Genomic DNA, 12,652 nt, shown 5'->3' on the forward strand with positions numbered 1-12,652 from the left:
TATGTTACTGTGTTTGGGGTCTCCTTTTTGCAGGCTGCAGATTCGTAGTTCCTGTTGTTTTTGGTGTCTGTCCCCAGTGGCTAAGGTTGTTTCAATAGGTTGTGTAGGCTTCCTGGTGGGGGGGACTAGAGCCTGTGTTCTGGTGGTTGAGGCTCGATCTTGTCTTTCTGGTGGACAGGTCCACGTCTGGTGGTGTGTCTTGGGGTGCCTGTGGCCTTATTATGTTTTTAGGCAGCCTCTCTGTTAATGGATGGGGTTGTGTTCCTGCCTTGCTAGTTGCTTGGCATAGGGTGACCAGCACTGTAGTTTGCTGGTCGTTGACTGAAGCTGGGTGCTGGTGTTGAGATGGAGATGTCTGGGAGATTTTCGCTGCTTGATATTATGTGGAGCAGGGAGGTCTCTTGTGGACCCGTGTCCTGAAGTTGGCTCTCCCACTTCAGAGGCACAGCACTCACTCCTGGCTGCAGCACCAAGAGCCTTTCATCTACCCGGCTCAGACTTTTGCTCTTAGAAGTGTCCCAGATTGGATGACTTCAGATCCAAGTCTCTGTTTGCCTATCTGCATGGGGTTCCTTCTGAGGGACCTTGTCCAGGTCTGATAAGGCGCCGATCCTCACAGGAAGATCCCAGCCAGCAGCCGTCTCTCTAACCAAGGAGAGAAAACGAGGGAGCTAGAGCCAAGTTGACGCGGGACACCTAGGGGCTGGGGATGTAGCCAGCCGTCGCTTGGGGCCTAATTATCCAGCAGTCAAAGCCCTGGTGACAACTGAGATCCCTATCAACCCTGAAACACCGTCCACTGCTTTCTTAGTTTGAGTTCTCAATAACGCAGAATTTAAAAAATTATTTTAAGGTAGGAGAATTTAAAAATATTTTGGTATGACAAACACAGATCTAGTGTTTTCAAATTTCTGACATGTTAATCTTTGGAGTGAGGAATAAGAAATTGGGATTCTTGAGAATTCCCCAAGTCACAAGTTATTCTATATTTTTCATAACACTTCACCTATATATTAGTGAATAATAATGAGTGACCATAATCATAAATAATGAATCAATTTTCTGCTATAGGGATAGAAGTTTTCTGTAAAAAAATTAATCATCAATATATGGTTTATTAGTATTATGAACCAATATATTTGTGAGAAGATTATATATTTAAATAATATATAAAAACTAATTCTACCTGATAAAGACATTTAATAATAGAAAGCACTAGAAAAAAAGGGAAACATTAACATAAATGCTAAAAGAAATACATTAAAAACTTCAAGATCAATCTACAAAACTTAATATTTAAAATTTACCATTGTTAAAACCAAAATTTAAAACTTAGAGAACATTAATTGCTTTATCTGATAGTCTTGATCTTTGTTTCATGATTAAGCTTACACTGGTAGAAAAATTTCTTTCATTTTGTGTTGATGTTGGTCAAAATGTTAATTGTGAGTCTGAAAGCATGTTCAAGTTGAGTGTTAGTATTTATGTTTTTCCACAGAAACTCATTTTTCTCTTGATGAAAATATTTTGTCTGCCTTGATTTTTTTTTTTTTTTTTGCAGTACATGGGCCTACACGCAGGCCCAGCGGCCATGGCTCACGGGCCCAGCCGCTCCACGGCATGTGGGATCTTCCCGAACTGGGGCACAAACCTGCGTCCCCTGCATCAGCAGGCAGACTCTCAACCACTGCGCCACCAGGGAAGCCCTGTCTGCCTTGACTTTGACATTGAAATTGAGTGGCTTTTTTAAGTTCAGATTTTTTTCTCATAACAACATATTCTTTCTCTTTGCATTTCTTGGGTTAACGCCTTTACAAAAAACTGTAGTCCATTGTGAATACGTTGGGCAGTATCTGAATAACGTATTATTCAGGATCTCCTAGCAAGGTTAACAGCGCTGCACAAAATCACAGGTTGAAATTGTCAATTTAAGGACTTATTTGGTTTCCAAAATATGTTACTTCTTGCATTCATTTGAACTAGTAAATCTCTACATTGATCAGTCACTTTTAATTCTTACAGAATTATAATACTTTTACCAACTTCTAGACAAATTTTCCACAAGATTTGGAAAAAATATACAAATTTGAGGGAAAATGATAGGAATTCCCACATGGAAACACAACAGAGACATGCCACTTCTCTGTAACATTTAGGAAGCTTTAAGCTGCAAGTAATAGAAGGGTGAGCTCAAAATGGCCTAAATGACAAGGGGATTAATTATATCACCTAACAAGCAGTCCCAAGCCACCTGGGGTTAGTTAATTCAGTCAGTCAATAACATCTAGAGCTCAGGTGCTTTCCATCTTCCTACTTTGTCATTCCAGGTATATGGGCTACCTCCCGGTCACAAGATGGATTCAGCTGTTTCAGGTACCACATTCTCACATACTAACATCCAGAGCAGAAAAGGGACACTTTATTTCTTGTCAGTCTTTTTTGTTTGCTTGTTTTAATGTCTCCCCCGCTCCATGATTTCCCCTCATCCTTCATTGACCAGAAATAGGAAACATGCCCATCCTTAACACAATCACAGCAAAGGTTTAGTACAATCTAGTCAAACCTGAGGCGTGGAAGAAGGGAAAATAGCTATTGTGCTAGCCAGGGATTCTTGAAGTGTTTGGTCTCATGACCTCTTAAAAATTATTGAAGGTTACAAAGAACTTTTGTGTAGGTGGGCAATCGCTTATTGATATTTACTGTATCAGAAATTTAAATTTTGGGGCTTCCCTGGTGGCGCAGTGGTTGAGAGTCCGCCTGCCAATGCAGGGGACACGGGTTCGTGCCCCGGTCCGGGAGGATCCCACATGCCGCAGAGCGGCTGGGCCCGTAAGCCATGGCCGCTGAGCCTGCGCGTCCGGAGCCTGTGCTCCGCAACAGGAGAGGCCACAACAGTGAGAGGCCCGCGTACCGCAAAAAAAAAAAAAAAAAAAGAAATTTAAATTCTGAAAAATTTTAAATATTTCCTAATTTGTTTAAAATAACAATAATAAAACCATCATTTGTTACTATACTGTGGTAGGCAGAATGATGGCTCCTAATAATGGTCCACATCCTAATCCCTACAACTTGTGAATAAATCTCATGTGATTAGATTAAGGATTTTGAGATTGGTAGATTATCCTGGATTATCTAGATGGGCCCCATGCAATCACAAGGGTAGTTATAAGTGAAAGTAGGAGGCAGTGTCAGAGTGATGTAACATGAGAAAAACAGGTCTGGCTATTATGGACTTTAAAAATTGAAGGGACCATGAGCCAAGGAATATGGGTGGTCTCTAGAAGCTGGAAATGGGAATGGATTCTCCCCTAGGGTCTCCAGAAAGCCTGCAGGTACCTTGATTTTAGTGTAGTGAGACCCAGTTTGAACTTCTGACCTCCAGAATTATAAGATAATAAATCTGTGTTGTTTTGTCACTAAATATATGGTAATTTGTTACAGCAGCTGCAGGAAATGAATATGTACACATATTTTGAAATAAAAAAATGTTTTCCAAAATAACAATAAAAATGAGTGAGAAAAATGGCATTTACATTTTGGGTTATCTCTTTAATGCCTGATATAACATAAGGTAGGTGGATTTTTGTATCTGCTTCTACATTCAGTCTGCTGTGATTAAGTCACATTGTCTCTGGAAAACTCTACACTCATCAAAGAATGTGAGCAAGAAAGGCAAATAATTTCTCAATATTATAATAAAAATGACCCTCCTAAAAGGGTCTTGGGGACCCACAGGGGTGCCTGGCGCACACTTTGAGGATCCCTGGGGCAAGAAGTCAAGAATTTTGCACCATCCCCCAAAAGAACAGATAGGGAACACTTTTCCCGTATGCCTAAGTGAACTTGTCTGGCTCTAAGGTAGATCATCATCAGCATAGTGTAATGATTTTAACATTTCTTCCTTAATTCAAATAATATTTCTAAGTTTATTTTGTGCCTGGCACTGTTTTATGCACAGAGGCTATAAAGCGAACAAGGTGGACCCTTGCTCCAATGGAGCTTGCATTTTAGTTGAAAAAAAAATACTAAGCACATAAACAAGGTAACTTCAGGTATGGCTAAAGGATATAAAGAAAACGAGTAAGGGGAGAAAGAGTGAGGGGTATTTTGGGTGGTAGGCAAAGAGCTACTTTAAATTAGTCTGAAGAGGACAAGTTACAGCTGACAGGTAACTAATAAGGAACCACTAAAAAATGAGGGAGATATTCCAGGTAGGGAGAACAGCAGGGGCAAAGAGCAAGGAGCTTGGCAAGGTAAAGGAACAGAAAGAAAACCAGTGTGACTTTAGTGTAGTCCATGAGGGGAATGAAAAATGGGGGAAAAAAAAGTTGAAAGGGTCAGGCTGGTGTAGATCAGTAAGGTTTTATAGAACACAAAAAGGACTTAAGGTTTTGTCTGAATTGCCCTACAAACTCACTGGAGGAAATAAGAGACTATGGAACTCTCTTATACGCTTTGCTTCGGTATATTCTTCCACCTTCTCCAAGGGCTGCTGCTCTTCAGCCCAACACATTCCCCATCTATGTAATGACTCTCTCCAGAAAGGCGCTGGACCCCAAATAGACACATTTTGCCTCACATAAACTGTGTGTATGCTAACATCAAAAACAGATCTGGAACCAATCAGGGGAATGTAAATTACAGGTTGCATAACTTCTGCCTGTTGTCCAGTGTAGGTGTGCAGCCAGAAATGTACTATGTGGATACAATTGTTTGGCAATTGCTGGTCTGTCACTTTTCCAAGTGGTAAGTGTGTGAATGGATTTGTATGGGTAATGACTCTGAAATTAGCAACTAGTTTTTTTTCATCTCTCTGTGATACAGGAAAACGCATTGGAACTTGGCTCATTTCTGGAGAATTCTTGTGATGATCCTCAGTGGCTCAGAATGTACATTTGGTCATCATTATCCCTTGTGTAATCAGTTTCTACAAACTATAGGATAATGTTACAGTTATGTTTCCAGAATAAGGGAACACGCTCCACACCTTAATCAAACCATTTAAAGATGAGCCTTCTTAGATAACATGCATTTATATATGTGGCTAGTCATTAGATATCTACTCTATACTTTGAGTTTTACTATAGTGAGAGAAGTAATCTTCTGACTCCCACTAGAAACCTCCAGCTAAACCATGTGCCTAAAACTCTAAGGTATTTACTGTATAATATTGTCAAAGCATTCACCAGACAAACCTTTCCACGACAAGATGGTGTAGAGAATTCACAAAAGCAGAAGTGACTTGAAATCTGCTCTGAAAGGGCCCTAGAAACCGTCAGGAATTTGGACCCAATCAGTACACAGAACTGCAGGTGCGGTGCCCCACTGTTAAAAAGTTGAATCCACGTGAATAAGCTTAATCACATTTTCAAAACAGCTGTGGCTACTTGGGCTGACTAGTCTCTCGTCAGTCACGTCTTCCGAAAATTTTTAATTATTGCGAAAATTTATATTAAACTTAAGACCAGACTATGCAATCAAAGAAAATAAAACTACATTAATTCCAGGGCTGCGTATTTTCAAAGGAATTTGATTCTGACCTCTGAATGCAATTGGGCAGTCTCTTCCTCTACTTCGGGGAAAAGAGAAAGGAAGGAGAGATGATTTTCTCTTTTTAGTAGTAACCGGTAACCAGACCTGTTGTTCTGCCAAGCAAGCGTTCGCCTTCCCCGAACCTGACTGCCAAGTGCTCAGAGGGTGGATCCTCGAAACCTGTGACTCCCTCCCCTGTCAGATAAGCAGAAAGTTTGTTCAGGCTATGATAAATCGGCACAACGCGGAGATGTTTTTGGCACAAAGTGTACGTTAGGAAGATGACGGTGATTAAATTCACCCCCCCTCCTCCTCATTCTTGCGGCCGGGAGTGTGTTTTGCCTGCATTTCAGAAATGTCCTTCAGCGGCAGGCGTGTGTGCGCTGAGCCTGCAGCCAGCGTTTTTGCATCTCCGGGGCAGGGCGACTCAGGCCGGCTGAGTGTCACCCACAGATGTGACCGGTCTTCCCCCGCGGGCACCCGCGGAGGCGGCAGCGCCGTTCCTCTCCCCCGGCGTCTCCAGCCCTCGGCCCAGACCAGGGGAAGGGGAAGGAAGCCCTCGCCGCAAGCCGGCGTCTGGCCCGGCACGAAACACGCCGCCACCAAAAAACTTTTTTCTCCCCAGCCGCGCGCAACTTTTGGCCTTTTCGCCCACCACGTTCTCGTCTCGAGTTTCTGGCCCCTGGGGTTTCCTCCGCTTCCCTCGCCTTCCCCAGCGGCGCGGGGGGCACGGAAGGGGAGAGGAGGAGCGGGTGGCGGCGGATCGGGAGGAGGAACTGGTCATAGGGGACCCACACGGGCGAGTGCCCGAAAAGGAAAGCGACGCCGCGGTTTGTTGCAGTCGGAATAAAGTTCGCGCCCTTTCCTCGGCGCTTCGCAGCCTCCCCTCCGGTCTCCCCCACTCGTTTTTGACAGTTGGGCGCTACCGGCCACTTCCACCTCCAAGCCCGCACCCCCCGGGGGGGCGCCAAAGTTGTTTTTCCATCCCCAGAGAGAGCAGGGGGAGAGGAAAAAAAGTAACAGGGCGCGGGAGAAACATACATCCTCCTTCACTAGCCCCCTAGAATCTGAGGACAAACAACCAAACCAACCTACTTTAATTTTGCAAAAGGGAAGCAACATTGTAGTCGCGACAGTTTTGCAGAGAGAAGAAACTTGTGCGGCTTGCAAATCCGCCCGAGGTCACCTCGCCTGCCGGTTCCCCCGCTACTCCGCCCCCCAGCAGCCCCCTCCCGGGACAGTCCGTTCCTTTTTTTTTTTTTTTTTTTTTTTGTGCCGAGGAACCGGGGGAACTCAGCAGGCTCCGACTTGGGGAGCGAAGGCGACCCTGCACGCGGGTGTAAATCAGTCAGTCACCTGAGCGCAGAGGGGCCGCGGCGAGGGCGCTCGCGGGCGGGCGGGGAAAGGCGGAGGCGGCGAGAGCTGCTGCCCGGAGGAAATCGGGAGGGGGAGGGAAAGAAAGGCCGAGACAGAAGGAGCGTGAGGCGGCGGAGGGGCTGGTCCAGGCGCGGCCGCTAAGAGGAGACCAAGAGGCGGGGGCTGCACTTGACAACCAGCATGCCGAGATGGTAAGAAGTTTCCACCCTCCTTTCCTTTTTATTCTAGACTTCGGAAGAAAGGAGCCCCGCGCCGGCGCGCCTCGGGGGCCGCCCGGGGGCCGTGTTTTCCTCCAGTCCAGCGGCGGGAGGTGGAGGGGGGCGCTGGGGAGGGCGGGCAGGAAAGGAGAGCCCCAGTCTACCCCGGTCCCGTTCCCGAATTCGCCCTTCAACTTGGCCCGAGTGGCGGAGGAGAGCTCCAGGTGGGAGGGCGGGTGTGCGCACGGGCTCGGGGGGCTCGGGAAGGTCGCCCCTCTCGCGGCCGGCGGGGCAAGGTGAGCGGTAAGCGGGCGGGCGGCTCCGGGGAGTTGGGACGGGCCGGGAGGCAGGCGGGGGCTGATGGAGCGCTGGAAGGAGCTCCGGGCGGAGAGGAACGCCGTTTGGACCCACGGCAACTTTTAAAACTTGCCCGCGAGTGCGGGGCCGGCGGCTGGGCGTGGGCGCCTGGGCGCGCTGGTGCGCCGCGCGGGGAGGACACCGCCGCCCGGTCCCCGGCACCTCTGATTTTCCCCTCCTCGCCCTCCCGTTGGGGAACCCTCCCTTTGTAAATGAAGATGTAGGAAGTGCTCCTGGAGGTTTTCTGAAGAATGTGCAAAAAGCAGGGCAGGAAAATCAACCCTAAAGAGAGAGAGATTTTGAGGTGGAGTTCGACAGGAGCCGATTTGTGTTACTTACACATTGACTGGAGGGTGGCATTTGGGGCCCGGGGAGAGGGCAGGATAAAAAAGAAGAAGAAGAAGAAGAAGAAGAAGAAAAACCCCACCTAAACCTGGGTGAAATTCTCTGTAAAGTGAGGCTGAGATTAAAAAAAAAAAAAAAAAGTTCCAAGTGCAAGTGGTGGAGGAGATGGGAAGGCGTTGCGAAGCGAGATTCCAGCACAGCCCCTCTACCCGAAGCAGCTTTTCTGCAGCGAGGCAGCTGGCAATTAGCTCGCCGGCTGCTGAGCGCTCTGTCCGCTTTCGGGGAAGTGATTTGTTAGAAATGGGGCTGGACCACTCCCTTCCTTTTAGTTTGCTCCCACCCTTTGCTGCTATTGTTACCCCCTCTTGGGGTTCTGATATACTGCGTTCCTCATGTAGATGGATGTAAGAAAAAGGGAGATAGTGGGTTGGCTTTTTTTTTTTTTTTTCTTTTCCTCTCTTCCCTTTCTCCTAATGTGACATCTCTTGTTTCAGTGATCAAAGTCACGACTGGAGTGTAGGGGATGCGACTGTCAAATGCAGGCACCAAAAAAAAAAAAAAAAAAAAAAAGTAGCGTGAGCCCAAGACTGAGGTTACAGTAACGCTGACAGAAATTAAAGTGGTTTTGAAAGCAGTGAGCGATTTACGGTGGTTCGCATTTACCCTAGAGTCAAGCTGTTGTAAAACTGATGTACAAAAGACATCATAAAATAATCCTGTGTACCCAGGATTAAAGTGGCAGAAGTGGCCTGTTTTATTAATTCTTATGTACTTCGTGGACAGTTACAATGGTTGGAATCTGTATTTAAGTAGAGGCGTCAAAACAGAATATTAAATATATCTGTTTAGCACTTGAGGGTTTTTCTTATAGCCGCATTTTACACAAGAACACTGTAAAAGCTGGTTGTAGGTATTTTTCTTCCCTTCCCCCCTCGCCTATATACTATTGGTCTACACATCTATTCCCAAATACTAATCACTTTGAACAGTGGTTAAGCACGTTTGTCACCCACTGCTTTGTATTCTGCAGTTTCAGATGTTACTGTGCATGCACATACATTATTTAAGTGGTGGAATTTATTCCTGTGTAGTGTGTCTGATTTGAGGACGTACTCAAGAGTAGTGAGACCCTGTGCAAGTTAATAGAACTTGCTTGATTGACCCTTTGGAGTCACCCAAAAAATCCCTTGTGAACTTTCATAGGGTATCTGTCTTCTGTGTTATATTTATAGCTGCTTTATTTAAACTCTTCAGCCTTAAAGAAGTTCTTAGTTGGAGCTGCTCTTTCTGTTCCTGGAGAGTAGTGAAATACAGATTGCTAATCACTTTACCAACGTACAGGAGTGTCTTCACCTGAGCAGGGAAGTAATACTGAGCCTGAACGTGAACTCGGTTTGAGTATCGTGTGAGAAAAGTCTCAAACTGGTCCTTGAGAATATTAAGTTCGCTGTTGTTTGCATGTAAGGCTTTGGAAAAGAACCAACCTCGCGTGATTTTAAAAAATAAATAGGAAGAAAATATTAATAGCAGTCGTACCTTCCCAATCAATACCTGACGTTTTTCTTCCCCCTGAAATGTCAGATATCTGTCAGGCAGGGATATGTGATTACAAAAAGCAGCAGACAAAAGCGGAGCTGACTATTGCTATATTAAAATGTAAGTGTTAACAGTTTGAATTTTCAAGTGAGAGTTTTTGAGTTCAGTGCTTTACATAACATTTTGTCCTAATCTTGCTTGCTGTCAGGGATGTTTCATGGTTGTGCAATTGCTGCAGTCAAGAATGCCAATTTGCATTCCAGGAGTGTCATTTGATTACTTTTATCTGCACAGCTCCAAGACCGGCCCAGACCTCTCGTTTCATCTTGCCATGTCACGAGTCAATGCTGTGTCGTCTTTTCAAAAATCTGCCTGATTTAGACAAGAAAGAAAAGTACTTTCATGTTGCAGCCGCAGTCCCCTGCTAACTTGTCAGCAGCAGGATATGATTCACTTGAGCCCAGAAGAATGGAACAGAGAGGCGGGTTAGGCAGTTCAATAAAGCCCACGGACAGGTAGTGTGTGACATCCCCAGAGAGCCACAGTTAATGAAGAACAGGTCTGCTTAGTTCTCCACACGCTGACCTGGTGCTGTCCCCACAGTTTTCTCATTTGATCTTTCCCAGCAAATTGATCTTTTCTTGTATTTTTTTGCCTTCCAAGTTAGTCCTTGTGGGACCGAAATTAGCAGAGCAACTTAAGTTGGATAATACAGCTGTTCAGAAAAGAAGAAATTGGACACTGGCTCAAAAAGGGGCGGGGTGGGGGTGGGGGGAGCTTTCCTTTTTGTTGTTCCTGGGAATATTTCTTATATTAAGGGAGCCCCCAATAGGTGATGACTTGAAGGTAGTGGTTCCCTTTATTTTTAATTTTAGAGTTAAGATTCCACACAATTTTAAATAAATGTTCCTTGAGTATTTGAAAGGTGGTCCTAATGAGTAGTAGGAGTTCAATTTAGCATTTTTTCATTTTCACTTGTTTGAAATGATTTGCCAGTTGACTGTGTGTCTTTTATTGCTATTGTAAGGTAGACTAAATATCAATGGCATACTTGGACTGTATTATTTATAGTCTTCTGAATAATGACAATCCCAAAATATCCAGGGCTGAATAGCAGAAAAGATTAAACAATAAAAGTTATTAACAGTGTTGTGTATAAATATTATGGTACATGGACATGTTTTCTACAAATTACCATCAGCCTCTTTTATATAAAAGCCACAGATACACTGTTAATGTTTTTTAAAAATTTCAAGATCCTGCATTTATATGTAGGTTTTTAGAACTGAGACCAGATTACAAGTAACAACTTCTGTAGATAGATGCTCATGCATATCCTTATTTTTTGATTAAATTTAGTTTTAGCAAGTGGGTAAATCTAAGTTGGGAGTGTATATGTAGTTTAAACAGGTTAAAGTTTCACTATAGAATTTTGTATCTAAAGCTTAGGTTGGAAGCAGTTAATAGATTCGTAACTCATTGCGGACTTGAGGAGCAGTGCTTTCTGAATTCCTCTGCAGCTGGTCTCATTTACCATCTACATCCTTACAAGAAACAGTTGAAAAACATTTCTGTGGAAGGGAGGCAGCCTCCTCAAATCTTTCCTGTTGGATGGGAATTACATAGGATCATTGGATCATTGGTTAGTAAACTCCTCTCTGAAGAGCTAGAGGGAGCCTCATGATTTTATTAGATATACTTAAGGTTTTTTTTTTTTTTTTTAAGTCACTCTAGCAATCAGAATGTTGCAGAAAAAGAGGAGATAATGAGTACTGGCTTAGTGTTTAGGCTTGGAGGTACTATTGTAGTTTTTTTTTTTTTAGCTGTGATAGAAGCAGCAGAACTTTCTCCAAGAACAGTCAAATAGTCAGCTAAGATTTCTAGGGTTCTACCTTTCAGATGGTCTGAGGATCAAGCAAAATGCACCCCGATACATTTTAAATCTGTTTTGGTTTGCTAAGTTCTGTTTGTAGCTTTGTCAACTGATGGAGGTCTGTTAAAGAGGCCAACCTTCAAAGTTCCGTTAAAAGGAACTTCCTACCAAATCATTGAGGAGGGGGTACCTTCTTTCTGTTCACTCAGGACAACCTCCTTTCTTTTTGAAGTAGTTATACTCATAACTGCCGTACTCTGGAGAGAAAACTCCTTTAAGAGAAATACTTCATGATATAAGCATAAATAGTAAACCATTTATAAAGCTGGTGTATTAGGGATCAATAAATTAGTTAAATTTAAAGAAATAGAACTTAAGTGGTATTAAATTCAATATTTGTTTAATTTCACATTTGTTTATCACTAAAATTTGTGATGTTTACTTTAAATGGTCATTGATCATAATTGCGCTTTAATATTTATATGCTAGTTTTTAATAGCGTTACTTTGGACAAACTTATTTACCATTTAGGTAAATAATATAATCGGTGAGATAAGCTACCCAGATTGGTCTTTTTTTAATCTTCTGCACAGTAGCTCTCATTATGTTGCTAGCCAGTAAAAGTCTTTATTTGTTGCTTATTAGAACCCTCAGTACAAGTAAGAGTTCAGCTATAATTTAATTTGGCTGTTCAAAGAGGCTCCCTTGTTTTAAAGCATGTTCTCAGTACGATTTTACCATTTATTGTGAAACTGTTTTCTAACTTGTACTTATGCATAGGAACAGTTTTACAGATATATCATTTTTTAATGCTTGGCCATAGCAGAGTCATACATTTTTTCCTTTAAAAAAATCTGTATCTAACAATGTCAGTTTTTTTTTCCTTTTGCTTTATTTTTCCCTTGACATTCTGGAGCACTTTTTTCTTGGTGATTTGAATAGCCTTGTTATGATAATTTAAAATCAGTTCCCCAAGGAATATAACCTTCCCTTAAGGTATAGTCAGTGGGGCACTGAAAAAAAGTTAATTCCATAATTAAAAATTCTAGTCGAGGACGTTTCACTATTGCAGTCACTTGAAATTACAAAAAAGTTTGCCTTGTACTTTACACATTGCTAGGGTGATAAATTCAGTTTCCTTACAGGAAGCTGCTGGGAAGTTTTGCAGTGAGTGGAAGAGGGCTTGAGAGTTTTGGTGGTAATATTCGTAACAAATCACTGAAGACTAGACCTTGACTATAGAATCTAAGATGAGCATTCAGGAATTCTTCCTCAAGGAAGGCAGAATGTGGAGCTGCTAAATGAGTCACTGCATGTATATCTTACCAGTGGGAATCGCATCAAGCCACCCCTCTAGATACAGTATTTAATAGTTGTCAAAATGTACAGTATTGTCTTGGAACTTGTGGTTCACGAGTTCATAGTCTCTGCTTTT

General features: G+C 43.3%; 1 protein-coding gene across 10 annotated transcripts in view; it reads left to right on the forward strand.

The window, feature by feature from the left end:
• The first annotated feature begins 5,853 nt into the window (after nt 1-5,853).
• The window catches only part of BNC2 (basonuclin zinc finger protein 2), a 429,706-nt gene continuing 422,907 nt past the window's right edge, over nt 5,854-12,652 (forward strand). For all 10 annotated transcript variants that reach the window (XM_081238148.1, XM_081238152.1, XM_081238153.1 and 7 more), the window contains exon 1: nt 5,854-7,100. In XM_081238148.1, coding sequence (XP_081094274.1) covers nt 7,098-7,100 — 3 coding nt within the window. In that variant the 5' untranslated portion in view covers nt 5,854-7,097. The remainder of the gene's footprint in view (nt 7,101-12,652) is intronic.

The sequence above is a fragment of the Mesoplodon bidens genome (genome assembly GCF_964165515.1).
Source record: "Mesoplodon bidens genome assembly, chromosome: 6".
In the NCBI taxonomy this organism is placed as follows: Eukaryota; Metazoa; Chordata; class Mammalia; order Artiodactyla; family Ziphiidae; genus Mesoplodon; species Mesoplodon bidens.